Here is a 27,784-nt window from a genome sequence, read left to right on the forward strand (position 1 = left end):
ATTCTTGAATGAACTTTCAGGCTGCGAGCCACAATCCATGGAGCAATTGTCCGGGGGATGATGCGCCCGTTAAGATAAGAGCAGCAAGGCCCGGCGATGGCGAGATGAGACGGGCGGCGTGCGAGAAGCCATTACCTCCGCCGGCCTCCTGGAAACGTGTGTGTGAACGCCGTGGCCTCCAGAGTTCTGATATTACTTTAATTTCCCCATGCCTGAATAGACTATTGTGTCATTATAGTCTCAGCTAGAAAGTTGCTCGGGGCGCCTTAAAATGAAAACCACAGCTGGGTCACAAATGGCAGCGTGTTGGATCTGAATGTGTTAGTCTGGAGAGGATACACGAAGTGTCTGCTTTGTTTACGTTGAACACGGCCGGGCCTTGGCAGTTATATTGCCATTTTTCTCCCAAAACAACAAAAAAACGGAAGTGGCTGAATGATGGTTGAATGATGTGATGATATGAGCTGACAAGCCTGATGCCAGTGCACCTAATCCCCATCAATCAGTCCCTTGTTGTATGTACGATGTGATGATGATTGGGGACTCATTTGGCTCCGTGAGTCCCATAACCTGTGTTCCATATTCATTTGTCTACTTAGACACAGTTTCCTGAAAGCGTTCCCGGTGCAGTTAATGTTCCATGAGAGGCGGCTGCAAATCTGATGTGACAGTTCTAATCTGCAGCCATATCTGTCGGGCTTTTGTTGAAGCCCATTTGCACTTCATCCTGAGCTCGCTGTTAAGAATTTACAAAGGGAAGTCAACTGAGGCTGGTGGAACACAAACTGTAAGAGGCTGCGACATGATGTAGGTGTTTCCAGACTTACTTTGCAGCCTTTACGCTAATCTAAGTTGAATAGACGCCAACTCTCTGCTAACGTGAGACTGGACCATGTACGTTTTAGTGTCACGCCTCAGTCGTCCACAAGATGTCCTCAATTTTCATATCTGCTTTAGTCACGTGACTCGTGCCCTCATGCACACCTGTCCTCCATTTTCTAGCACCAGCCAGGCTCCGCCTACCTCCACACCTGAGTCTCACGTTGCTTGTTCTTTCTGTTTATTGTGAAGCGTTTCATTTTTATTTATGACATCAGGACTACTCTCTTCTCCCCACCTTTATTTATCCTCCACTCTCCTTCCATCCCATCCTCCCTTCCTTCCATCCCATCATCCCTTCCTCATCCCCTGAGCTCCTCTGCCTCCCATCATTCTCATATTCATTCAAAAAGCTAAGTTTAACTTTATTTAGGAGGCGCTGACTGCGTCTTGTCAGATGACTGATCGAGGGCAACCACAAGCACAATCGATTGGACACGGCTGAGCTCAGAGATGCACATTCTTGACCAATGGGCCACTTGTTATTGACTCACCCACAAAGTGCTCATGGCTCTGTAAGAAATTAAATCCAATCTGGCATTCAAGGTAATGTCTCTTTTACAATATACAAGAAGCAAACCAAAAAAAAGTACATGCGTCTATTTGTTAATTATATCACAAAAGTTCAATTTAAACCAAATGTTTGTATCACAGAAATGTCTTGTTGCATGTAAATGATGAATAGAAAATCCAATCCTAGTTCAAGGTACATGTATCTTGACCTCTGCTACTTTTGGGGGCTGTCACCAAAGCAAAATCACGCAGCCTATTGTCTTCTGAGCCACCCAGCGTTGGCTGCTCACAGAAGTGGAGGAAGGGTCATTTGTCAAGCTGAGGCAGTCGAGAAATTGAAAAGGCACACTTCAATTTTCAAAACACAACCCATGCTTTCCCCGCTCACATTGGCATAACGTCAGACTGAGTGCAAGTGTTTTCTACGCAGCACATTTCTAAAATCTGAACGTAAGCGTCGCACAGCGGCCACTTGAACCGAACCAAACCCAGCGTAATGTGGATCCTATTATTTTGAGGAGCTAGAAATTCAAGTCGACTTGGCAGAGTGGGACATTGTGCCCACAGACAGTTGATATCTTCGTTGGGCTTCTACCATCTCTCTGTCTCTCTTACTCCATTAGTTCAAAGTTTATTATGAACTTTTTATGCTGCATCCCGACAGGATTTGTAGAATCACTGCAGGCATTTTGAGCAGAGTCAACAGGCCAGAGACACGCTTAATGAATGTGCTGAACTGAATGTTTACAGGCAGTTTTTGAGAGACGTTTTTTAGAGTTGTCCTCAGAAAAAAAGATTTAAATTCCTCTCACTCTTTGTCTGAAAGACTCCATAATGCATTGACGTAGTATTTTTGATCTATAATTAAAAATTTACTGTATAAATGCATGGCACAATTACTGTTATTAAAAGCTTGATTAAACATTAAAATGACTGTCTGTGACTGTGTTAGTGTTTGAAGTAAGGCATTCAGGCTAATTGACCCTTTCATATATTGTCCTCCACTGTCACAGATGGAAGTTGTCATTGCGCAGATCGCTTTGTTCTATTTGGTAAAAAGTGCATTGCCAGTCAAAACACTCATTGTGTTTGCAGCTCACAGCCTCTCGGAGAGAAAGAACCTTTTGGAAGCTTTGCAAAATGACAAATGAATGCAATGAATGCAACGCTATCCTGAGGAAGAAGCAGCTTTTATAAATTGAGCAAAAGCACGCCGATACTTGGATAACTGATCGCACTACATTCTGCTATAAAATATACTGCAGGAGCTTATCACAGCATTTCATGTTTTATCATAACAAGCATTTTTCTGTGAAGACGGGGTCTCGGCATGACTGTGCATGATGCTTATGAATTTCCAGGTAATGCAGCGATGTAGATAATCAGAATGGATTAAGATTAACGGTCCTATAATACAAGATGAGCCCAAAGGTTGATCCAATGGCAGCACCGCTTCCATCAAAGTCGGGATTAAGATGCGCCGCCGTTGAGCGGTATCATTCACGTTTTGCCTGGGACTGAGTGAGTCATGCTCACATTTAGGAGATTTAACTGGCCCTCTGCACCCCATTGACTGCGGCTTCAATGAAGCACAGCCTGTGTGAAATGGTGTGTCACTGATGAGGGAACACTGGTACCCCGGTGCACCCGGCGACAGGCCCTGCATCACCGAGCGCTGTTAACGCAGCCGCTTAGTCATGTGTTTGTTATTGTCTCATGCCGTGAGTCATCCCTAAAAATGTCATTTAACGAACCTGAATGCATCATCTTCACACAGAGAGTGGACTATGACAGAGGGTCTAACTCTTGTTGGGTACATGTAAAATACATTTAGAATTGTTCTTAATAGTTGCATTGCAGGCTGAAGCGTGTTACACTAAACCTGCTGCTAAATTGAATGTACAGTACACATGCACCATTTAGACTACATGTGTTTTAACATTGTCTCTATGTGTTGACTTTGTGACAGTCTGCTGTCAACGCACATGCTGAGGATGACCAGCTACCATGCTCCTCACACGCCGTGTTTATTTGCTACTAAGCTTCCTGTGAATCAGCGATTCTGCTTTCCCCAGACATAGATGATTCATGGAGGGTTCTTCGCTTTGTCCCACACGCTTACATAACACCATGCACAATTGATCGAGAGATTGGAGATGATTATGTATTTTGTGACAAATTGCTGAATCCAGCCGACGCTGATGCCAGATGATACCGTCGCTGTTTGCAGCTTCCAGGAATCTCTGTCTTCACCCATTTCAATGACAAAGTGTAAAAATGGACATAATTATTATAATCATCCCGACCACTTGTGACACCTCTTTCTTTTTCTGCTTTCTCACACATGCTGTCAACGCGTTTTGATGCCAGGCATCACTTTTGGCAACATAAAGGAGGCACCTAAGAATGCCAAGCATCAAATCACTAAGTCTGCAATGTGCTCGAGAGAAAAAAGGCAAGAAAGACACAAACAAGTGTCTCCTGGAGATGGAGGAGAGGGAGAGCAACGCAGCAGTGCCTGGCAACAACCCTTATTTTGGCTGGCTTTCATCTGGGCTTGGCCTTTTGACAATAAGATGAGCATGAAACAATCTTCACAGCCTGCTTTTCTATTTGTCTCAAAGGTCATGCATTCAGAATTTGCCGGTAGAGGGGAAAAGTTGATTCATTGCAGCATGAGGATGAATGGGCACATGTGAGTACACACACATTAAAAAAAATATGCACTAATAAACACGTAATCTGCAGTTTGCATGTGGCTGCGTGCATGAGTTGTGCATCACGTGGCTGTGATTCTGTTTGGTATCTGGGATCTCTTCATGCACTCAAAACTCTTATCCACTTCTGCCACTCCTTCTACTCTCTATGATGACCCCCATCAATTTTCATAATCATCCTTTACTCTCCTTTATTATTTGCCTCCAATCCGTCGGTCTTCCCATCGCCGCCTTCTCATCTCCTCCTCATCTCTCCAGAAGATAGCTCTGATCTGCAGCTGGACTAATCCGGATCAAACTTCAGTCCAATCCTTCTGAATGAATATTTTATTGACCCGTTTTAAATTGTGATCTTATGGGTGACAAAATAGTCATAAACACTGGTTATGCAAAGTAATGTTGTTTTTTAGCCAATGTGTGATGCTTATAAACCAATGGCTCTCAAATAAAAACCAGTGAAACTTTAAATATACTCATAAACATATTAAAAAAACTTGATGATTTAAAGTGATATTGAGTCTTATTACTTATAATAACTCAAACGTCAAAACAACTGTGTGTTACGTCTATATTATATTAAAAAAACACCACTTTTTATCTCCTCTCACAAAAATCAAGAACGCTTTTTAAATGAAACAATGCGAGGACAAAATAAATGCAGGCCGTACGTTTGATCAAAACTACTCGACCATTTATTTCAGATGTTGGGGACAAAACAAGAGTCATTCCTATATAGGCTTTCAGAGCTTTGGGGGAAGTTGTGAAAGTACATCCTAAGTTTAAAAGAATGATGAATGCTCCGGTCTTGTCTTTGCTGGCGGACATAATAAAGATGAGACGCATCAATCTTTATTACCACTCCACCATCCGGTCCAGAACATCCAAGGGCAACAGAAATATTGCACTCACACAGTACATTTATCTTGACACACCTGCCTATAGCTTTAGCTGCAAGGAGACAGTTTACGTCTTAAGATTTAGGACTTTACATATATCACTTTTGTCACTCTTTATTAAAGGGACTAATTGTAATTTATGTGGCCAACGTCTATGATCGATGCACAGAAAACAGTACAGTGACTAAATGTTCAAATGTAACAGAGAATCATCCTTATTTCAATCAGCCTGCCATTGTCTATTATTTCCATTGGCGGTTTGACTGGTCTTTCTAGTCGGTGCTGCTCTTTAATTGGCCTAAATACTTCAAACCCCGCCCTCTCGTACCTGTCGAATTGTGAGAGGCTAGCACAGTTTTCCTGAAGCCCCGCCCCCGCGTCCCTCCCGCCCTTTCCACCGGCGTTCAATCGTGAAGCGGATTGACTGTTGCGGGCTCTGTATGCTGCGCATGAGCGTGCGTGTCGGGATGAAACGATCGTCTCTCGGAGTAGCGATATTGAATTAATACAGATATATTCCCAGGGGGGTCGGCAGATAGGACACCTAAGGGGAGCGTGCCCGAACTAGAGGAGTTTACGGCGATACGGAGCGGAGGGAGACGCGGGAGTGTGACAGGGGGGGGAAGCGCGAGCGAATCCAACTGACACAGCACGCAGCAATGGCGGAGCACCACGCAGTCAGCGACGGCAAGCACAAAGCGTCCGCCAATGCCGGGAGCTCGGCGCACGGGAACAGCCGACCCGGTACCGCGGGTGGAGGAGGGGGCAAAGGAGGCCTGTCCGGCGGACTGACTCAGCCGGCCGGGTGGCAGTCTTTGCTCTCGTTCAGCATTCTCTTCCTGGCCTGCCTGGCAGGATTCAGCTCCAGACTTTTCGCCGTGATCCGGTTCGAGAGCATCATCCACGAGTTTGATCCATGGTAAGCTAGCTGCCGTCTGCCGGGACAGGTGGATTTTTTTCGGGTTGGAGCTGAGGTGGAGGAGAAGACACTGAAGTCCATGTCGCTGCTTTAATTAGAGATGTATTATTGCACTATTTTGAGTCTTTTGAAAGTCGCTGCAGAACCAGCGACCGCATAAGTCAAAGCCTCAACTACTTATCTGTCAGCGCAAGTTAGCTTTTCACGTTCCTTCTGCTTCTCTTAACGACCCACAGGGTGATTTCTGTGAATATCCATAGGAGCAGCACTTAAATATGGGGTTGAGTAGGCTTCGATACCGTCTGTATGGCGGACACTGACACAGCGTGATGCATGTGCTGTCTGGAATGACACGCAGCTAACGCTAGCTAGTCCCGTGCCACTACTTCGGCTCCGGCTAAACAATGAGCACAAATAACGGCGACACGAGCTGCGCGTCGAGCCTCTGGGTCTCGCGTGCGCTCGAGAGGCTCGTGCAGCGCGACTCGCAGGTAGCTCATTGAAACCCCACAATTCACTGTGAGCGGCTGAAATTGAAATGACTCCATAGCGCAGGGCTTTCGCTTCTGCTGTGGTCGACGCGGTTGAATGACTCTGTTCTACAGCCGAGATTAGGTCTCTCTGCCATTACTGCCATTACTTGCCGGCGAACTTTAAGCATCGGTGCGAAGGGGGGGCGCCTGCATCGGGTTCTCTCCCTAATTGAAGGGCTCTCCTAACCCGGAAGCCCAACTGATCCGGTCTGGCGTGTCTGTTCTCACAATGCTGGATTATTCCGCTTTGTAGCAGTGTCACATGGGCTCGATGTGCTGTCACTTCCTCAATGTCCTCATAAAGTCTGTGGCATTCAATCACGCAGCACGTCTGATGCATTCATCTATTAATGCTCAAGGACAGGTGCTCATCTTCAGGGTGACACTGGCCTGTTCAATTATGTTAATGACTTGATTACATTATATAGCCAGGGGTTATGAGCTGTTTAGCAAGGTCCTCATAAGCTTGATCTAAACGCAGACCCGTTAATGATCTATTGTCAGCCATTTATTGGGAGCTGCGTTCTTCCACCCGTGTTATTCTAATGCGCTTCGCTATAGTAGTGGGAGCTGTTTTGCCTCAGTATGAAGCTATAAAGTGGCAGCCGTTTCCCCAGTTACAGAGCTAAAAATGCACAGCTCTTTGGCAACATGTCACAGAAAAGAAAGCGGAGACACTCTTTGATATTCAGAAGTTTATAAACCCTTGCAGCTATAAGTAGTCTACATCTGTTGCGCTCAAATTTTCTTTTTGACCCTGAAAACAAAGCAATGCTTAGAAGGAACCGTCTGTTGCAGACTCAACTGCACAGAATAAGTAAGAATTGGTTTCTCTCGCTCCATATTAAGACGTTGTAGACCCACAAAGAGTCGCAGTTTTCTGTAGAAAATACTCAAACTCTAGTGGAAAATATTCTTGTTGTTGTGAATTTATAAATTGTGCAACCTGAACTCCCACCCTCTAGTCATCTTTTGACCCACATGTGCAATCCTGCCAGCCTCAGTGCTCAGGTTTTGTCTAGTATTATACATAACTTAACCCCGGGAGCGCTTCTCTTTTTTGCCATGAATAGAGCTTTGAATGTGGTTGAAATAGATATTCTGCTATGATCGCTTGGAAAAAAGAAATCGAACTCCCTAAATAAGACTTATGATTTCAGTATGTTGCACCATGTACAACTTAACCTTTTTGACACACAGGGTGGAATATTTGTACTCCTTTGCGTCCGCGGGCATATTGGATGCTGTTTAGAAGAAGCTGTCACTCCCTGGGACACATGATTAGTGCTGCTGTTGTCTCAATGCTTGGGTGCTGATATTGATTCTCCCTGTGCACAGGGCTTCAAATCATCTGCAGCTAACCATTATGTTAAACAAGCTGGCAATTTGAAGAGTCAAGATCATGTTTGCAGGAACCAAAATGCAAATTGCCATGTTTATTCTGCCATATGCCAACAGCATAGAAGATCTGAATGCTAGGTCAATGTGTGCTGTCATTTATTTTTTTAAGGCGGTGCAACTCTTCAAGTGCAAAAGCATCCCTTCTATATTGTAATATTACCTGCTTTCTAAATAAAATTTTTCCTGACCTATTTGATTTGGTGGAAAGAAACTTTGACAAGTGTTGAAGGCATATTGAGGCGTGTGTGTGTACAGGAGCAGAGCTTTCCTTGAATGCAGTCAAGTTTTCTACTCTAGTTATGTCATAAAATCTGTCCTGACGGTAGAGTGAGGGGAGAAAAGGCATGGCTGTCAGGCACATAATGAGCTGGTAGTGTAGTGTGGCAAGCACAGATACACGCGTTCACACTAGTGTATTTACGCGCTTACTTACTTTGCCTTTGACCCATCTGTGTTGGAAATGCTGCTGCAGCACAGCAGCTTTGTGTGGTCTGGACCAGTCAATTAGGACTGTACTGTGTGCCATTAAAAATAATCAGACGATATCATGTATCATTACTATGGTATCTGACACCAGGTTGATGCACAATATAATGATGCCTTGACGGGAGGCCGGTCTGAGATCTCTCGTCCAACCCCCAGATCCCCACATGCACAGTCAACCAGCAGCTACTCTCAGGACTTTGCAACCTTGGCTGCCACATATAGCCTATATTTAGCATTTTTATAATGGGTAGAACATTTTGAGTTGGTGTAAAAGCTGTGGGCACCTCTGGTCTAGAATTGAATTTGCCCTAGCAGTGCTTTAAAAATTGCAAAACATCACAACAAAATAAATCTATTATAACATAACTGACAAATACTGTGACATGCACACTACAATGTTTCTGTTAATAAAAACCGTGAAATATAATTGTGGAGGTGGGACACAGTAGATAAGTGCCTTAGCTGAGTCACTAGAGTTGGAAGGAAATCATTAATTAACCTAAAATAAAAACTGACTAAAGTTATGCAATCCAGCTTTTCTCATGCAGAGCTCTGAAACCTGATCTGACATGAGCTCAGATGTGCTGATATAGTGCCCATTTATTCCCTAAAGTAAGATCCGTATGCCCTAGTGTGAGGCGACGTAAGGCTGGATGATCTGCAGCACTAAAAACTTAATTGGTGACCCGCCATCATAAAATGCGACATCGGGGTGATAGGGAAGATGCGTAATTTTATGATCACACGATGATGTATTAAATGTGAGTCTTGTGGTATTCAGCATCTGCACTTCAATGACAGACAATTATGATAATCCCTATGATTTCCAATACATACATTTGTAATTATAACATTTTTTAGTGTTCCTCCTCCTTGTCTCCTATGATTAACCAAAATCTTAAATTTTAGTGAAACTTTTTTTGTGGCTCTACTGCCGGCCTGGTGGCTCAGTATATGTGAGCACTGCCATCACCGCTTGCGTTTATGCTGTTTGTGTGCGGTTAATCATATTCCCTACAGCAGTTTCACCAGTTTCTGAGACGATTTTCAGCCCACGAGCCGTAGTGCAACTGTCCAATATGGTTTAACATTTTCAGAACGCACAGTCTTCATTTCTCCTGCACTGTAGCACATCCTGCCAGCATCTTTTCAGCTGTCCTTGTGTGCGCTAAGTCTTTCTTAGGTGACACAAACCTAAAGAAATTGTAACCACTGGTATCACGTTTGTTAAAATTCTTATCTCGCTGACATTTCTGGAGGCGGCAACATGATCTCATAAAGTGGTGAAAGTCAGGTGTATTTGCTTGCTTTGATTGTTAATCCCAAAACAAGAGATATGATTTAATGCCTGAAATGTCAGCAGGTGTTGAAGATGCGTTGTGCGATCCTCCAGTCTGAGATGCCACTTTGATATCGGTGAACGTCTCAGCGGGGATGTTATAGTGCCTCTGACCCCTTTAATAATGCCGTCTTTGCTGCAGAAAGTTGTTAAGCACTTTGAAAATGAAATCTCCCGACTAGTGATGTTAACAGCTCAGCTTTCTTGAAAAGCCTGCAGAAGTAGTGGGGGTAGGAGCTTTGGTGTGTAGTCTCTTTATGTCACGCACACGTCCTCCTTCTCCTGTCCATGTGTCTCTTTCCCATGTTAAAAAGAAAACATGACACTTTTCTCAAAGAACATTAGGTCTTCTCTGGAGTGGCTGCTGGCACTGCAAGGTGTTAGCTATTGCATGGGGAAAGTGATTGATCATTTCCTACCAACGCCTGGCTATAACTGTGACCCCTACTTAAACCCAAGACTGGCTGTGCAGCAGCCTATAAAATATTTAGCTGGAATGTGGTGTCTTGTTACCTACAGTAAAAGGCTTTTATAGGATGCCCATCCTGTGACTTGTTCAGTCATATTGGTTCTTGTTTGGCTGGAGCTGTTGCAGCAGTTATTCTATTATCTGGCTATTTCCCAATGTACATCTCTGTGAAAGACTATTTTTGATGCTCACCAGCTTTGCATGCTGTTTTGCACAGGAGCGCTATCGTGACATTTCCAGGAGTACGGAGGCAAATGTGCTTTATTATTTTTCTTCTCCCTTTGGTGTATTTTTTTCCCATTTATTTTTTTTTCTTTACTCAGAAGTTTTGATGTCAAGCCCTTAATGATTAAGTGTGGTTTCCCAGGCTGGGCCTCCCAGTAGACTGGTGTCAGGCAAAGCGGAGGGAGTCTGCGAATCTGAGGTGTGTTGCACGTGTGAGACACAGAGCGATAGATCTGTTCCAAGGCACATGGGGCTTGTGTAGATGAATTGCTGCTGGCAGAAAGGAGCATCAGACACGATGAAGCCACAAGCTAGCACAATGAGAGGCTCAGTGTCATACCACATTAGCTTTATTTCTCGCTGTATTGGTTCTGAAGTAGCTTAGTTTTGTCAACTGGACTATTTTTCTTTTGAAATGCCTGTTCACAGAAGTTTTGCAAAACCTCCTGCTGCATTAATACTCAGAATTTGAAGGTGATTCATCTAGATGTGAGTAGTGTGTGCTAGACTTTTTACTGGTTAACTAAAATGCACTTTGAGGATAACGCGGGTGAAGGTGAACACTGATTGACCTGCTCCATCTCAATTGAGGCTGCCGATGCCCTAGTTTCTAGCCCCCAATTTGATGGGGCTATTCTGAACGTGTTGGCAAGAATTCTGTGTAACAAGGTGCTCGTCAGCAGCCCAGAGGCTGCACAAGTCACACGTGCCTTGACGGCGTATATTAGCACTGAGCGCATGCTTAGTTTGTTAGTGTGATGAATTGAGCTGCACAATCAGGGCGATATGTGTTTAGAAGCTTCTCTGGGTGTGTTGAGCCACTTAAGTGCTTTGTTTAATTTTACATTTAATTACATGGGGGTGGAAGTGGGTCAGCATAGGCCACTTCTTTCATAAGCTACACTACACAATAGCAAAGTGCAAGTTACCTATATCTGGTTCTCTGCTCCACCTTCCTCAGCTACAAACGTCTCTCTACCTTTGCACTGTCATTCACTGAGACTTTAAAACCATTGTAGCGGCATAGGGTCATAGGAAAAAATAATAGGGAAAAGACATCGATTATTATGTTGGCTCCAAGTTCAGCCCACTCTGAAATAGATAAAAGAATGTTACATATTCCTGTGCTGTAGAGCTGTTTTATTTGTTTCCATGTCATGATTGCAGTCAGAAAATCAAAATGTGACCAAAACTCTGCCATGGAAGTTAAGTGGTATAACTTGGGGAGTTGGGCGTCTGCAATTACTTTATATCATCACAGTTATTTCCTGTGACAGATTTGATGTTTGTTTGAAGCAGTGTTTACACTAATCGTCCACACTCTTTACTCGCATTCTCTTCGCAGGCTCTGATTGTTTGCACAGTCATGAACCACTGCAGTGTAACTGGGGTTTCTACACAAGTGTTTGAAGTGTCTTTACTTCAAAGGATGCAGTAATGCTCATGAAAGGTTATTTTGAGGAAAAGTAAGACTTACTTTAATGAAGGGATTGCAAAATTCTATGTGGACATAGCTTTGATAAGGTTGAATTTCAAAGTGCCCTGTCAAGATTATTATAAGGTATGTATGGATATTGCTGTATCACAGGCTGAACTGGTCCTGTTCAGACTATTTCTTGTTATAAATAACCTTTTTGCATTGTTTCCTATATTGAATTCACTGCTGGAACTAATCTGTGCGGTGCCAGAAACAAACCTGAATAGCAGAACTAAATGCATCCCTTGTGTTCTCTTCTAGAGGAGATGCTATAGGAATTGCTGCTACACACACTTGCACATCAGGGTGTGTCGCACACAGTGCAGATGTGTGGTTGATGCAGCTTTTGTCAAGCTGTTCATTTTGTATTGTCATGGGCGCTTTGATGTGATTGTTGTTCCATGACCACCCAGCCTACACAAACCATCCGTCTGGGACAAAACAGGAGGAGAGACGTGTCCGTTTAACAAATGAATGGCTGTAATTGATGCCTGTGCGAGTGTGTTCTTTTGTGTGCATGTGTGTGTTTCTTGTTGAGGTTGTTCTGCACGTCAGTATTAAACATAACTGGTCAGCAGTCAGTTGTCAGGCCTTGACTCTCACCAGCAGCACCACAGAGACCATGTTTCACTGCTCCATGTCAGCACACACACATTCTAGACTTATAGTATCGACCAGCATCTGTTCAGCAGAATTTTTAGTTTTATATTTGTGCAAAGTCTTAACCGTGACTAAACAAACTATCTGCAGGTGTAGAGTAGAAGATACATGTGCAGAGCCAGCCTAAAAGTATGATTTATTCCAAGGCTGAATCTGGTGAAAACCTTATCTCTGCTTGTTTTGACAGTCTTGTGACTTACTTCAGCTCATTGTTTCTTAGACAGGTCTTGCCTATTTTTTAAACTGTACTTCTGTTCTTCTCACGACTGCCTTTTAATAAAGTCTGTCTTAATGTTCTTTAACGAGCAATAAAGATGTTCTGTCCTTTTATTGTATCTCCCTGTCCTCTTACTGACAGGAGTCAGCATGCAGCTTTGTGGGTGAGAGCACCTGCATAAAGAGTGGAGAAGAATGGAGTAGTGAAGGGAACAGTGGCAGGATGGTAGGTGGTGGAGATGGCAAAGAGAAGTTGCCTGCCAAGCAACCAGTCTGAGGGAGGTTTTAGTGTTGGAGCCAAAGAGATTTTATTGTTCCAAACACAGCTTTATCAGTTTGTTTTTGTGTGCTTTTACATGCTTAATGTTTTAATACAGGGAAGATGGAGCTGAGTTATTATTTTCTTGCCCTGTGCCTCAGGTTAAATTGAATGTCTTCCGTAGCTGATAGACTACTTACAGCGGAGCCTATTTAATAAGATCAGCTGCTTAGAGCATATCTAACGCATTACGGAATAGTTCAAATAGCTCGGCTTATTCCTGACGACTTTTCTCATTTCTCAGTCTAAAGTCTTAAAATGTTGCAGGGCAAATGTTTCCAGGGGGTTTTCTCAAATGTTTAACAGCTTCAGCTTGCTCAGTCGCACAAGTTCACGTTTTCTTCTGGTGACCAGGCCGACATGTTGATGTTTAGCCTAGGGTTGGATAATTTAACTTGCCACAGCTATAATACAGAATGTTATTTAAGGTTTATGTACCTGTGTTCATACTGTAGGCGTGATTCCCTTTATATTCCTTTTGTTTATTGAGGCTATTGTGTCTCTGCCAATAAATATTTTTTAGTTGAGGTAGGAAACTGCCTTATGCTTTTGCTGTGCAGATGCGGCCATTGTTATTTGTTTATTCTCATTGGCCCGTTGAGAAAGATGGCTTTATTATCACTGCCTAGCCATTGGCAAGCCCCCTTTATTCTAGTTGGAAGCTATGGCTTTGTTTCAGACTGCCAGGCAGGGACACAGCTTCCCAGGGTCTGTCTGTGGCTGGAACAGATGAATAGAGGTGTAATTGGAGGGGGAGGAGTGGGTGAAAAAGGTCTCTGGGCAGAGGAAGAGGAATGACAGATGGACCAATGCAGTCGTGTCAAGCAGGACAGAATGACAGCTGGAATAGGTTGTCAGTCTGTGACTGGCTGAGAAAGATGAGTCTGTCAGGCGACTGTCATATCATCATGGTTATCAAGTAGAGCAGCTGGCAGCCAGCCCACATGAGCCGTGCCAGCTCTGAAACAATGTGGAGGTTGGACCAGATCAATGGGTCTGATTGTTACACTGGTACCAATATAGACCCCTGGTACCAAAGCACCACTAACAGAAACACACATTTCCTTTGTGTTGTTTCTACCTTCATTTCAGGTCTCACTAGCGTTTTTAAATAGTTCTCACTCCTGTTTTGCATACTTTTGACTGGTGAATTAAGGTTCTGTGACAAAGCATTCAGAGGTGGCATTTCTGCTGAATCAGAAGTGAGCCAAAATTAATAAGCTGACAAAAAATTAAGTTGATAAAATTGTATTGAAACTCTTCAATACTGAATATGAGGGCGATGCTATATCAACGTGTTTATGGAAATAGATTTTATTTGTGGTGAAGTTAACTGTCGTACCTAATACTATAGAAACTGAACGTTCATCATATTTTGACAATTCTGACTTTGGATTCCCTCATTTATTCATGGGGAGAGACCACAGAGAACTCCCAGGGAGTCTGTGGTGTCTCTCTTTCACTGGAAACTTTTAGGTCTGCGTCGATTTATAAACGCTTGTCCTCCACTATCATTTCCATGCCAGTCATGGAGACAGAAAGCGAAATGTAATCGGAGTGCAGACTGAGAGATGGTTCCCCGCTTGTGGAAAACGCTGGCATTGTTGGCAAGCGGCTAACCTGCTTCTATAAAAAGTGCTTTGAGAATACCATGACTCATCGTGGCTCTAGGCAACTCGCAACAAGCATCGTTGCACTTGCAGGCCATTAGATAAACAGGTTGTTTCTACTATCAGGCGTCTTTGAATTTAAAAGCGCTACCCTTTTTAGTTTAAATTGAAAAATTATAGTGTTAAAGCAGATTGCAGTTTAACTGCAAATGGCAGATTAATGTAGTAAGAAATGAGAGAAAGGAATTAGTCTCAAAGTGTATATGCCTTGTTGGGCAAAACGCACACTTTCCCTTGTTTTGACGTCACAGCTCAGTTGGCCACTGCAGAGCTGACCATTCAGTTAGACGGAAAAAGGAGTGTTTTCCATTGCGTTCTGGAGTGAAGCAACTCTACCTTTTTATGATGCCTCCTCCTGATACGCTGAACAGATTTGCTGAAATGAATAAATGTGTTTTCCTCCCCTGCCAGCTCTTCAATTTAATGTGTCCTTGAGACATGTAGCTCCACAGGAAAAGGAGCTCTGTTCATTCCAAATGCTAATCTTTGTCCCAGGCACCATCCTCTCATGTCCTTCTACATTTTGCAACCACAGGATGGTTTGACCCACTTGGTGTGAAAGCTTTGTTTTTGCCTTACACTTGTCCAGGATACCAGAGGTCATCCTAATAATAATCATAGTTTGTTGTTCATGTTCTTGTCAAGTTGCTTTTGTTGCTTGTTGAGTGAGGAGCATGGTGACTCGGCTGCTGTGTTCTTGTGTCACCGCAGCAGTTTGGCAGTCTAATCCAGTACTTGTCTGAGTCAGCTGGCATATGGATGCCGTGGTAATGCCAGTATATGGCATGCCTTCCTCAGATCTTCTCTTGTTTTGTTGGGAGGAAACATGGTAGAGATGTAGCGTATTTGTGGGCTGTGTCTATGAATTCATTGACATAAATACTTTTACTGACTTTTACTACATTTGGTATGCTCATAAATTTATTTTGCTGCATACATTTCAGGCCGCACATAGGTGGTGTGCATAGATATGGTAAAATGACAGTTTCATCATGTTTTATTCATTTGAGCCTCACTTTACATATTCCTAGATTGTCGCTTCTCGGTTTTTATGCTCATAGGTTGAGCACGAATGCAATGCTTCCATTGAAACCAGCTAGAATGGGATCTATAGTAAAAGCCTCTTGTTTCTCGCTTCCAAGTGACCTTATGATCAGTTGTCATTTCACAGACATGTGTTCCAAAGACTTGGGGAGCAACAGGAGCTCCAGAGGTGTGAGGGGAATCCAGATGAGGTTTGCTTTTCTTCTAGGGTCTAAAGGCAAAGAATTCTGTCTGCTTTAGTACAAAATCTCTTGTTACATCAGCCTGTCTCCTGAAGATGTGATCTATGGTCTGATTCTGTGAATACCCTGGTTCTTTGGAAATTCCTTAGTGTTGTTGAAAAGAAAACGCTTTAGTAAATGATCTCGGTTGGGCTGAAGTAAATGCAACTCCATGATTGTGTCATCTTCTCTCTGACTTTTTCCCCAACCTGAACCTTCAACATGTGTCTTTTCCTAAGCAGACTTACCCCAGTTGGTAAGATCAAGGAGGATATTTCCGACACTTACGAAATGAATCCAGTTCTAATGATGGCGTCTCTCTATTAAAATGCTCCCAGAGCTTCATTGGAATAAATGAAGATCATTAGGCACTTGATACAACTTCACTCTGGAGAGATAAGTGACCTCAGACTTGGACTTTTCCTTTTCAATATAGCTCAAACAATTCGGCCATTACGGCTGTCATTAGAATTTCATTTACCATGTCTGCTTATCTTGACCTTGAAACGTACATTTTTCCATCCCATTGTCAAACTGACTGAAGTTCTCTGACATTCTCTCTTTCTCATTTGACAGTTTCTTCCTTTTTATACGACTCTGTTCTTTTCCCATGAGCATGTCTTTGTAACTTAGCAAGCAAGTCTTGTTCTCAAACCATGATCTAGCTCCCACTGGGTCCACTCAGCTACCCAGAGTGTCATTTCAAACAAGATGACACTTTAAATGTCACACAAACCTGGGCCACTTCACTTCACTGGATGATGATGTATCAAGCTGTAATTGTAACAGGTGCTTTTGTGTTAAGATTACTGGATGTTCTGATGACTTTGATTGCATGCTAGCCCCCCATCGTCAGTCAGTGGGACAGTGGGTTTGTGAAGGAATAACGTTTTTTGGCAAAGCCCTTATTAATGCCATCTGGCACATAGCATGATGTTAATTCCAGTGGGAGTCGCCTGCCAGAATTCATCCAACTTCTGCTACTGTTTATTTTTATTAAAAAAAATTAACTTCTAGAAAGAAATACTCTTCAGCCTGTCTGCGTTATGTGCTCATTGATTTTCATTGAATTCAGTTTAAATAAGACTCCTTATCGACAGTCCTCAGTGTTGAAAGATGCAGTTTTGGCCGTGGTCCATGAGGTTGTATTACTGTGAGCTCAGCAGGTAGCCATTAGCCAGATGTCCTGTCTTGGAATGGGTTCGTCAGATGATGTGTCACGATGGTTGGTGCAACCTGATTTGAGTTTTATTCTTTTGGGACGACTGTGGCTGCTTTATTCCAGCTGTGGTGTTAATAGGATCATAAGAGTAAATGCGCTTTATCAGCAGAGATGCTACTGCACAGGGTGAGCAAGCAAACTGTCGTCATTTTACGATCCCAATTGCAAACAATGTAATGTCTACGGATACTAGAAATACGGCTCAAACGTGGTACTCAAAGATTAGAACGGAGGTGTCTGTGAGGCATACTTGTCTTGTTTAGAGGGCTCGGTGTACAGCTTGTGACATTAATCTTGGCAGCTGCATCATTCTCCTGCTGAGGGAAATCAGTGAGACCGTTCCTGCTTTTACATTTCTGGGCCGCAGACGGAGCAGGAGTCTGGGAACATAGTAATTTTTCACTTTCTCCTTCTCAATCACCCCCCTACACCTAAACCACACACCATTTCTGCATGATGTCATCGCACTCCCAGGGAAGGTTAGACCCTATTTGATCATGCCCATTCAACAAAAGCTGAATTTGGCTGCGAATGAACTGCAGTGCCATCTCTCAGGCTCCCTGTAATAGGGTGCTGGATCTGTTTCCCCCTCTGGCTGGGATTTGGAGATTTGCTACCAGACAAGAGAGTGAGCGGAAGCCTTTGCTCTCATTCACCACTCCAACTCTGTCGGGTTTGGGGGAGTGAGTGTGGAGTTTTCATCCAGGATGAGTTCATTGTTGCCTTTTATGTTTTCTCTTTGCCTGGAGGCCTGTTTTCTACTAAGATGCTATCACTGCACATTTCACACAGATATATTATCTGAGTGCTTGTGCTGCTTGATTTTTATCTTTGCTGAAGTTTCAAAGTCGGATTAGGGCAGTGTGTGTTTTCAATGTGGAATGAGTGATTAGATTTCTGCTCATCTAGAGGCTGTAGACTTCATTTTCATATCTCATCAGTCCTGACTTCTTGCCAAGGAAGGCTTTGATGTGTTCCCTGAGCAGGCGGTGTCACAGTTACCCAGTGCATTGTTCATTTATTTCAGTGATAACCTGAGGCAGAAGGGCAACTGTAGTAGCTTGATGGAAACAAAGGTGACTAATGAAACACAGAGAAAAGGTGGTGTGAAAATAGAAATTCATCCACTTCCTTTACATCACAACAACAAATTTGACGGATTATTATACAGAAGTTACTATTAAGGCTGTTGCCCATTGGCTATGGCTAAAATGGCTTTTTAATTAGTTTTAAATGAGTTCTGGATCCTCAGCTTGGTTGAGATTGGGTTGGTTGGTCGGTTGGTTGGGAATTTACTGTAGTTCTGTTTTTGTAGGGGCACCTCTGACATATTTATACAGTTCATCTCCCCAAAGACCAAAATAGGTCACACAGCTGTGTTAGCATGCGCCGAATGTTGAGGTTTATACAATTGTTTTAACAGGTCTAAAGTGACTTAGACTAAATATTTGCTGTCCTTCTCTTCTGTGTGCTGTGATGCCTTAACGGTGCATTACTGCCACCGAAGCCCAAACGCTGCTAGCCTCACCGTAACTAAGGTGACGTTTAATTGGAGGAATATCAAAAAGCTTGTCGTCTAGTGTTTAATACCCTCCCCCACCCACAGCACGATGTCCCCTTCCTCCACAGTTCAGAAATGGAGCCGCTTTTCCTGTTTTACAAAGTCTGCAAGCCCCCATTGTGATGTGTCTGCTTTCGAGATTGTGGCTCATTAGATTGTGTGGATCATTAAGGACTGCTGGATCAAACAAGCGCTTATTGGGTTGCATGCACTGAGCTCATATTGCCCGTGTTCCTCTCAGCTTCTACAAAGGAGACCGGATCTGACAATAGCTCTTTGATGCAGTGTATTAATGTCCTTTCTTTTCTACTAAGTATACAAGCAATTAATATTGTTACTGAAAGTCATATGGTGGGATTAGTTTTAATATTTAAAATGCAGAACAGTGGTTGCAGTTGTTTGTACACTTGTGTAACTAATAAGACTTCACAGAAATTACTGTTTATACAGAATTACTAAGGGTCTTGGAGCATGAGCAGTGTTTTCTGTCAGACTAGCTTATTTAGTTTAAATAAAATTTGAATGGAAGATAATGTGAACCTTAAAACCAGTTACAGACCTATTATACAGAAGGTGTTTATGCAGGCTCTTAACAGAATGGTTTAGTCTTTTATTTCTCCAAACGCAGTTTAACGCTACACACAACAGTGTACTATCAGAGAAAATAACTTGAGGCTTTAAGCAGAAAATCGATCTTTACATTTCCAGTACAAATACATTTTATGCTTCGTACAGAATTTTACTAAAGGTTTAGTTTTTCCATTTGCGCTTGGGGGATGAGCTTCTTCAATCAACACAACTGTAAGTGAAAGTGTGTAAGTGCCCACGTAGTCCTCAGTAAGCATCTCCGCAGCTTATGGACACTTTTTTGTGCGTGAAGAACTCTCCTTTTGACTTGACAGCAGGACGGTGCTGAACCATGCCTCATCACTGCAGCATCGGTTTATTCTAATTTAACCAGCTACTCACTGGTCTTTGTATTCATGTAAAACAAGCTCCTACCTCAGGCGATAGCTCATTAGTTCCATAGCTACAGTAGGTTGCACAGATTGTGTCTCTCTACTTTCTGTGCACCTCAGAGACTGTAATATTTGGGAATTTATCCTTCCTAAAAGACTCCCTTGTGGATGAATGAAATATTGCTTTGTCACCACTACCGGGAAGAAGAGGAAAAAGAAAAGCGGGAGAAAAGCACTCCCTCCTGCTTCGTTCCATTATCTCCTAGACATGCAATATGAAAGAGCAGAGGCAGTCATGTGTTAGGAAATAATGATTAAGGGACCGCAGTGGTACAGAAGACGGTGTATAATTACTCAGCCCTGGCAGTAAATTTTGACCCCTCAGGATTTGGGATCCACAGTGGCAGGCCCATTCATGCAGATATGGCAGCTTAGGGGCAGCATTAACTTGTGTTATGATGTAGGCGTACTGTCCTAATGATTGTCGGGTTTGCAGAAAGAGGCTGTGTAAAGTGCTCGGTATCTTCTTGACTGGAGTGTTATTGAGCGCCTTGCTCTGGTGTTTAAGCCAATGAGGCGTAAATGTCTTACCAGCTTCCTCTACTGTGTCTTAGTGAGCTTGTAGCTCATAGCAAAGCCATTATACTCAAAGGCAGCGCAGTAAAAACATTTTGTCCAGGGGAATCAGTTGTATGTGGACACTATAATTGTACACAATTGTTTTTTTTTTTTTTTAATCATTGGGTTTTATGGATTCATTTCTTTGTGGTGTCTTAATAGAGCTTTCCTTGGCAAGTAGAAGTTGAGATGAAGATGCGTTGATGTTTTTTTTATATATAAACTCCAGATAGCTGGGGGCAGCTGCATTCATTTTACTCCCACTGCAGGATTTTCAGCCTAGAACCTCACAGTGGGGTATTTAGTATATTTGTGTAGCTCTAAAATTACAACATTGCAGCCCTTTAGTTGAGTTGATCAAATCTATTGCAAGAAGACTTAAAGATGTACATAAAAGGATTTATACACGTGCGTTGACAATCCTTTACACATTCCCATTCAGTACAGATTTTAAAATAGCATCGTTCTCTCCTAGTAAGAGGTTCAGTAAAGAACCAGTTTAATAGAGTACAGCCTGTGATCATTAAGCTTGTAATTTTTACTGCTGTGTATCCTCCGAGTTTGTGTTTATGATATCCAGTTGATTATCCACTCGCAATGGCAGCAATCTCTGTATGCCAGTAATTGTTCCGCTCATGGGTTCACTGCTGCATTGCTCTCCCAGTGTCTTCACAATTTCTATTCGATGGCGAGAGCGGGTTTTCATAAAAGAGAATTTCTTGCCCCAGTGGACTAGACTAAATGTGGAATTGGCAGGCTTTCATCCAGTTCCTTTGTAATCCAGCGACTCTGGGCTTGTGGGAATGTCACATTTGTTTTCCTTCTCCTTACCTTTTAAATTGGCTCAGTGCGGATCTTTCAATGCCTTTCAATCACACTGGTTTTTAAAGATGTTTGAAATGACTCTGAATCTCTGAGATTTTGTTTGGTTTATTGGCCATGTGGCAACTAACACATTTAAATATTTTGTGATCTGACGAACAAACACAGGAGATATGTTAAAAGTGGTAGGTTTCACTTAGTACTACGTTTTTAAGTTAGTACAGTGCTATCACCTTTTCCTATTGAGAAGTTGCGGAAAAACATTATGGATGACTGCTTTCCTTTTATGACAAACGCTCAACATTAACATTGGCATGGCAAAAAATACAAATGTATCCTTGTTTATCGCTTCAAGCGTTTTCTCTTCACACATAGGTACTATATGTATTTTTAAAGCTGCTTATAATATTAGCTGCCGTGGAGTGATTTTTCAGTTGCTGTTTCCAAGCATTATAGTCCTCAGCCACGAAAGGATGACCCAGATACACTTAATAAATTAGCAGTATGTTTTTCTGTAGGTCTGTGTGTATCCAGCTTTACCATCTGCTGGTGGAATACATTTCAGCCACTACAGTCAGGGACATTACCATAAGATGGGGAAACTAAGCTGTGAGGGGAATTCATGGCATCAGAGTCCACACCAGGAGAGGTTTAACTTTTTAAAGAAAAAACATTCAGTTCGCTTTGCAGTCACACAGATTTCAGCTGCTTTTGCAGTGAAAAATGAAATCATCTATTGTAACTATATGAAGATTAATGAAGGTAATGTCAGACAAACATCCTTCTAGGCAGTTTGTACTTGATATATTGTACATTATCTATTTAACAAAGTTCTGAGGCGCCTCATCTGGTTATTCTCCCCTCCTGGTTAGGCATGCACAGAAATAGCTGGGGTTCAGACTGTTCATATCTACTCTGTAACTAGTGATCAGTACCCAACTGGTGCCACTTGGTCACCTCTGTATAGTGTTATTGAACACAGAACAGTTGCATAATAGTTTTGTCATTGATGGATTTCCTATACATCAGCCTACAGTTTTGCAATTGCTGATAACCTTGACCTTTACTGGGTTCGATGTCCCGTCTGTATGTTTCCTTTGTGTCTGTTTTAGGTGGATTTCAATGGGCTTTTCACACTCCCTATATTCTGACATACAGCACCTCTCATCAATGCTGAGAATGGCTTCAATAGCTGGTGTAAAATGGACTAAAGTTTTCTAATGGCTCTCTTGCCAGTTAAACTTGCTGAATCGGCTAAAAAAATAAACAGTCACTGATTCGGTCAACAGTCTGCTTCGTGTCTCCCTCCCCCAACAGTCCAAATTGAAACAAGGCTATTTACCACATTTACTTTATCCTGAAAATGTGTGGTTGTAGGATTGTCTCTGGAGGCCTTCTATATTCAGTTGACCAAGCACCTTATCTACATCATCCAGTTATGGAGCACGGACAGTAACTGCATTATTTAGTCAGTGCATGGCTTTGTAGTTAATTAGATTTAAAATGCAGTGAACCATGCTTGTTTATCACAGATCTCTATCATGAGGTGTCTTAATAGACTTCTCACTGTCATTAGTAAGAGGTGTTTTGGAACTTCAATGTTCACCTTTTTCTTACATTTGTTTGCTTTGGACTCCTTTTCTGTAGAACTACGGCTACTGCATGTGTGATCACTGTGATAATTTATTATTCAATGCCTCTCCTTGTCTGCTTATAGCTTGTGTAAGCATCTTGTCCAGCTTGGCTAAGAAAATAGCCTAATTTAAGATCGATTGTTCCCACAAGGCATTATAAGTCTTGTCATTGTGCTGGGTATTGCCAAGCTGTTTTCACACAGGTGCTAATAAGAGCCTATGTGTCTCTGAAAAGATAATTGGGATGTCTATAGCGGTGCCTCTGCGCTCTATAAATTTGGTGTCAGGAAAATATACACTGAATTGGTTAATCACCCTCCAATAACTGCAACTTTTCACACACAAAGCAACACGTTTCCAGACTGAACAAATCTCATAACCATAGGCTCCTTCCACATTTGATCTTAAAATAAGAATGACAGCATAGACACTGTTTAGACCCATTCATCAAGGCGTAGACTATAAATGAAGACTAGAATTGATCAACTCCCAACAGCCAGCAGCTCACAGCTTTAAATGTGAATCTTTCTCCACTGTCAAAATGAGCAGCTGCCAGAGCGAATAAACTTGGCTATATTAGAGTTTTGTTTTGTGTAGTCGTGATTAGAGTTGAAGCACAATATGTTAACTTAATAATACACGGCATCGGTATATGATGTTAAGACAAGTGGTCTATCATAGATTATAGGGACTCTTTTTCAACAATCACTTGCTAGGAACTCGTAACGCATATTTAATCAGTCCGATATTGTGATTGGAATCCAAGTGTTGGCTGTTTGTGGTGTTTTGTTTTCTTTTATCAAGGCCCTAGAGGAGGCCCTCTCCTGAGGAAGCTGATTTCTTTACTGCCAATTGAACGGGGAAACCTGGTTTTCTGTATATCCAGGGCAAAACACTGGACAAATCCAAATTCAATATCCCCTGGTAGTTTTTCACTGGCGAGTGCCGATTTTGTGTCACGTACACATAACCAGGTATGTGCAGGACGAAGAGAGGCACAGCTGCAACAGAAGGGAGATCATTATACAGTGTGATGCTGAAATGTTTTTAAATCAAATCGACCAGAATCTAATTCAAACTGAAACTACCCTCTTGACACTGAAATAACTTGTATCACTTTCACCATGTATTCAAACTGTTTGCACGATGAGATGGTGCATTGCTGGAAAGCAGGATCTTCTGTCACTACACCCTGACAATCTGTCAATCATGATTCCCAGTCAGCAGATTTCTTGAATAATTACTAAAGACACCCGGTTTCACTGTGAACGCGTTGTGTGGGAAAGCAGATGCACACAGCACCACCACCACCACCAGCAGGAAGCAGGTCAGTACCTAGATAATGTGCCTAAATGCTTCATTTTGTCAGCTGGTGGCAGAAGCGCTAGACCGCGAGCACTATTAGAGCTTGAGCAGCTGAGCCACACACAGCCACCAACATAGCTGAATTGGTTTTGGAACAGGACTAAAAAGAGTAAAATGACGCATTCTCGTGTAATCTCCACTAAATGTGGCACTACTGACTTGTAAACGGCAATGGAGCTCACTTACTCATGCAGATGATCACGGCCCTGTCTCAACAGGAAACTGGTAGAAATGGACTTTGATTAAAATGAATTGTGATCCATGCAGCGACCCTCATTGATCTAAACTGCATACTATGCCACTCCTAATTATACTAGAGATATTGTCTAGGGATGATGTACAAAACCCATTTCCTACTTCAATCTGTCATTTATTTATTTTTTATGTATTTAATTGGTAAAATCTGCTCAGCTTAAAGTCCTTTTCTGGTTTTGCAGTTGCTGCTGCAGTGGCATCAACAGTCATTGTGTACTTTGTGACCTAAGACCATATTGGCAGCTATGCTTAAATTGCCAGTGTGCCTGGAAAAGCTACAATATCTGCTCCATTAAGCGACAAGGGCAGGAAAAAAGCACTTTGTCTTACCGGAGAGGAAAGTTGTCCATTAGAAAGCTTTTTTTGTATTCTCTTTACTTCTGGGCCACCAGCTTGACAGCTGCAGAGGAGCTCCACCAGTTCCACCTACATCTCAAGTCTCACTGTGTCTACACTTTGCAGACTGGAAGATCAACTCACAAAATAGACTGGCCGAACAAGATAATGGACTACAGTTTGTTGTTGAAAGAGCAGCTTAGTGATCCACCCCAAGCTTATGTCACAAAAGCTTTTGGAAGAGCTAAGTTGAATTTCAAAAGACCTGCACAATGACTCTAGTAATAATCAGAGAGATGAGTGTGTTTGTATCTTTGGCACTCTTGGGTTCCAGATGGTTTGTTTGTCCCAGTCTGTGCCGTGACCAGATTCAGGACCTCGGGCGACACAAGGAGTGTTATATGATTGCCCGAGGAGCCACACGCATAAACACTCAAGTCAGCTTCACAGTAGCTTTTAAGATGCCGTTGAGAGGTACCTGTTGTGATTTTCTGCTCTTTGAATTTTTATCCAAAGCATGGAAAAGATTCCACCTATCATTTTGTTTTTAATCACCCTATGTCTTTAAACTGATAAATGTGTTGATAACCGGTTTAATGTGGCAGTTTTTTTTGGTTTGCAGTGGGAGTGTAACAGTTCTCCAAATCAGCCAGGCCTCCATAATTGAACCCTAATAAACCCTAATAAAACTGATCACCACTGTATCCAGGACACACTGGTGTAGGTATCTAAATATTAACCCAAACCTGTAGTATTCCCTTAGCAACCTGCTTGGCCTCGCTATATTGTTTTCTATGCCCAAAGTGTCTCGTGTGGTGTATATAAAGGTTCAGTACATGCCAGAAATAATGAGCTTTGCTGTGAAAAAGGTGCCTCTAGAAATTTACTGAACCCTTGTTTGGTTCTCTTTGGCAGCAGTTTTCTCCACAGTGTCAGCTCTTTTGTTCTGCTGCTTGACAGCGCTCCAAGCCCCTTAGTTTACCATAGCTATGGTGTAAATCAACTCCTTTTTTGCTGTGATATTCTTTACATTTATTCTGAAATTTGTTTTGTTTCCTCTGCTTCAGCACCAAACCACTTACACTGTGTCTTTGTCAACTCAGCACTCGGTGGTTCAGGTTGGCATTATCTGTACGATGAACAGGCTTTGTTCTGAGAAATGCCACAATAAGTGCGAGGGCTCTTCATCTTTTCATTTTTTTAACTGAGAGCTGACCTGAGAATTGTTGGCATCAGCACAAAGACTCACATTGTGAATGGAAGCATTATCTCTTTTTTCTAACAAGCAAAAGTCTCTGCAGCTTATCTATTCTTCCTGCTTCCGCAAAGTCTGGAAATAACATAACCAATTTTCTCCCCGAGTGAGGTTTTCTGGGTCTGTCAACAGCTATAACATTTTGGCAAAATGTGGTATTTAAATGGAAATGAATGCTCCTTCTGTGTGTGGTGGGTTGCTTTATACTCAGCCATCTTCTTTTTCTTTTGCTTTAGGTTCAACTACAGATCAACACATCATCTCACCACAAATGGCTTCTACGAGTTCCTTAACTGGTTTGATGAAAGGGCCTGGTATCCCTTGGGCAGGATTGTTGGTGGTACAGTAAGTATTGAATACTTTAAGCATTCAATCTGAAGGTTGTGACTGAAGTGGTTGTACATTTAAGAATGAGGATGAGCATATTTTGATGACATAGTGGTTGCTGGAATTTTATTGTTGTACTTTATATTTTTAGAATCATATAACGCCTTATATTCTGCAAAAGAATGTAATAAAATCTAAACACCTGTGCTTCTTTAATTTAGATCAGGCTTTACAGGTGAACTTAATAAAGTGGCCAGTTACTGTATATAAACCCATTCAAGCACGATCTGTGCAACCTTTTCATCAAAACTCATCAAATCAATGATCAAAACCCACCAATAACTAGAGATAACTTCTATTTATGCTCTAGTTCAGCTTCTTCAGTTTGTCGCTGGCATCTGTGGTTGTTTGCTCGGTGGTAGCATGGGGTAGTCGGAGGCTGAGAATGACCCTGTATAGCCATGGGCTCGCAATCCAACAACAACAGCGAGCTTTGAACGTGGCAGCTTCTCTCTGACTACCACAGCCTCCCTGTTTACCAGCAGGCACTCACTGATGTGCAGTATTGAGCCTTTTATGTGGAGAATACACACTGGTAATTACACGCAATTTACTTCTGCTTACCCTGCCCCCTCCTCTCTATGTCTACTCTAAGCCTCATCATCTCCATTCTACATGTGAACTCTTAAGGCCAGTGTGAGTAAAATACCGTTTAGCCTTTCGCTCTCTCTCCTTTTAACGTACTCACCTGCTTTCTTTCAGCCAAGCTTCATGAACCCACAAGGGTTACACGCTTAGTTGTAATTGCACTAGCTAATGATGCATCAGAAGTACATAATCCATGTCCTAAGTGGTAGATAAATGTGAAAATGTCTCACAACATGCTTCTATTATTGGGTCTAGCCCCAGAAGCTGGGCTTATGCCGGCCCCCCAGTGTCTGCAGTATGACTTTTTCACTTCCTTCTATTTCTGTTTCTGCATAGAGAGAATTCTTACAGGCTGATTGGAGATTTCCTCTGCACAGTTGAGACCCCGATGCATGTTAATGCTGCGCATCACTTTCGGGTACCGTTATCATTACAGCAGCATCCAGATGGTGCAGGGCAGGGACTTGGTACATGCTGAGGGGTGAATATAGTATTCTCTATGGCATGCAAGACCCAAGGAATGGGAATCCGCAACTCATCCATCAGCATTTATCTGTCCTCAGCAATTACCATCAGCTATTGATAATTGCAAATGACAAGCCTGTCTTGTGATAATAGATGAGCTGGTTCTGTTACAGTACATGGATCGTTGGGTTAGGCCTGCGCCCATGGGGAGAGCTTAATTTTTTTTTTTTTTTTTTTAATGTGAATGAAAAGTGAACAAGTGCAATTCAATTTCCACATGGTTCATTTGAAGCTGATCACTGTAAAGTGCTGCTGTTTTTTTTCTTCAATATT

The 27,784-nt window shown here is 42.4% G+C and overlaps 1 protein-coding gene across 1 annotated transcript in view; it reads left to right on the forward strand.

Annotated features, from left to right (window-relative positions):
- Window positions 1-5,401: 5,401 nt before the first annotated feature.
- The window catches only part of LOC114865289 (dolichyl-diphosphooligosaccharide--protein glycosyltransferase subunit STT3B), a 50,806-nt gene continuing 28,423 nt past the window's right edge, over window positions 5,402-27,784 (forward strand). Inside the window, exons 1-2 of the mRNA XM_029166280.3 lie at window positions 5,402-5,924; window positions 26,248-26,356. Of these exons, the coding sequence (XP_029022113.1) occupies window positions 5,665-5,924; window positions 26,248-26,356 (369 nt within the window). The 5' untranslated portion in view covers window positions 5,402-5,664. The remainder of the gene's footprint in view (window positions 5,925-26,247; window positions 26,357-27,784) is intronic.

The sequence above is a fragment of the Betta splendens genome, chromosome 11, assembly GCF_900634795.4.
Source record: "Betta splendens chromosome 11, fBetSpl5.4, whole genome shotgun sequence".
In the NCBI taxonomy this organism is placed as follows: domain Eukaryota; kingdom Metazoa; phylum Chordata; class Actinopteri; order Anabantiformes; family Osphronemidae; genus Betta; species Betta splendens.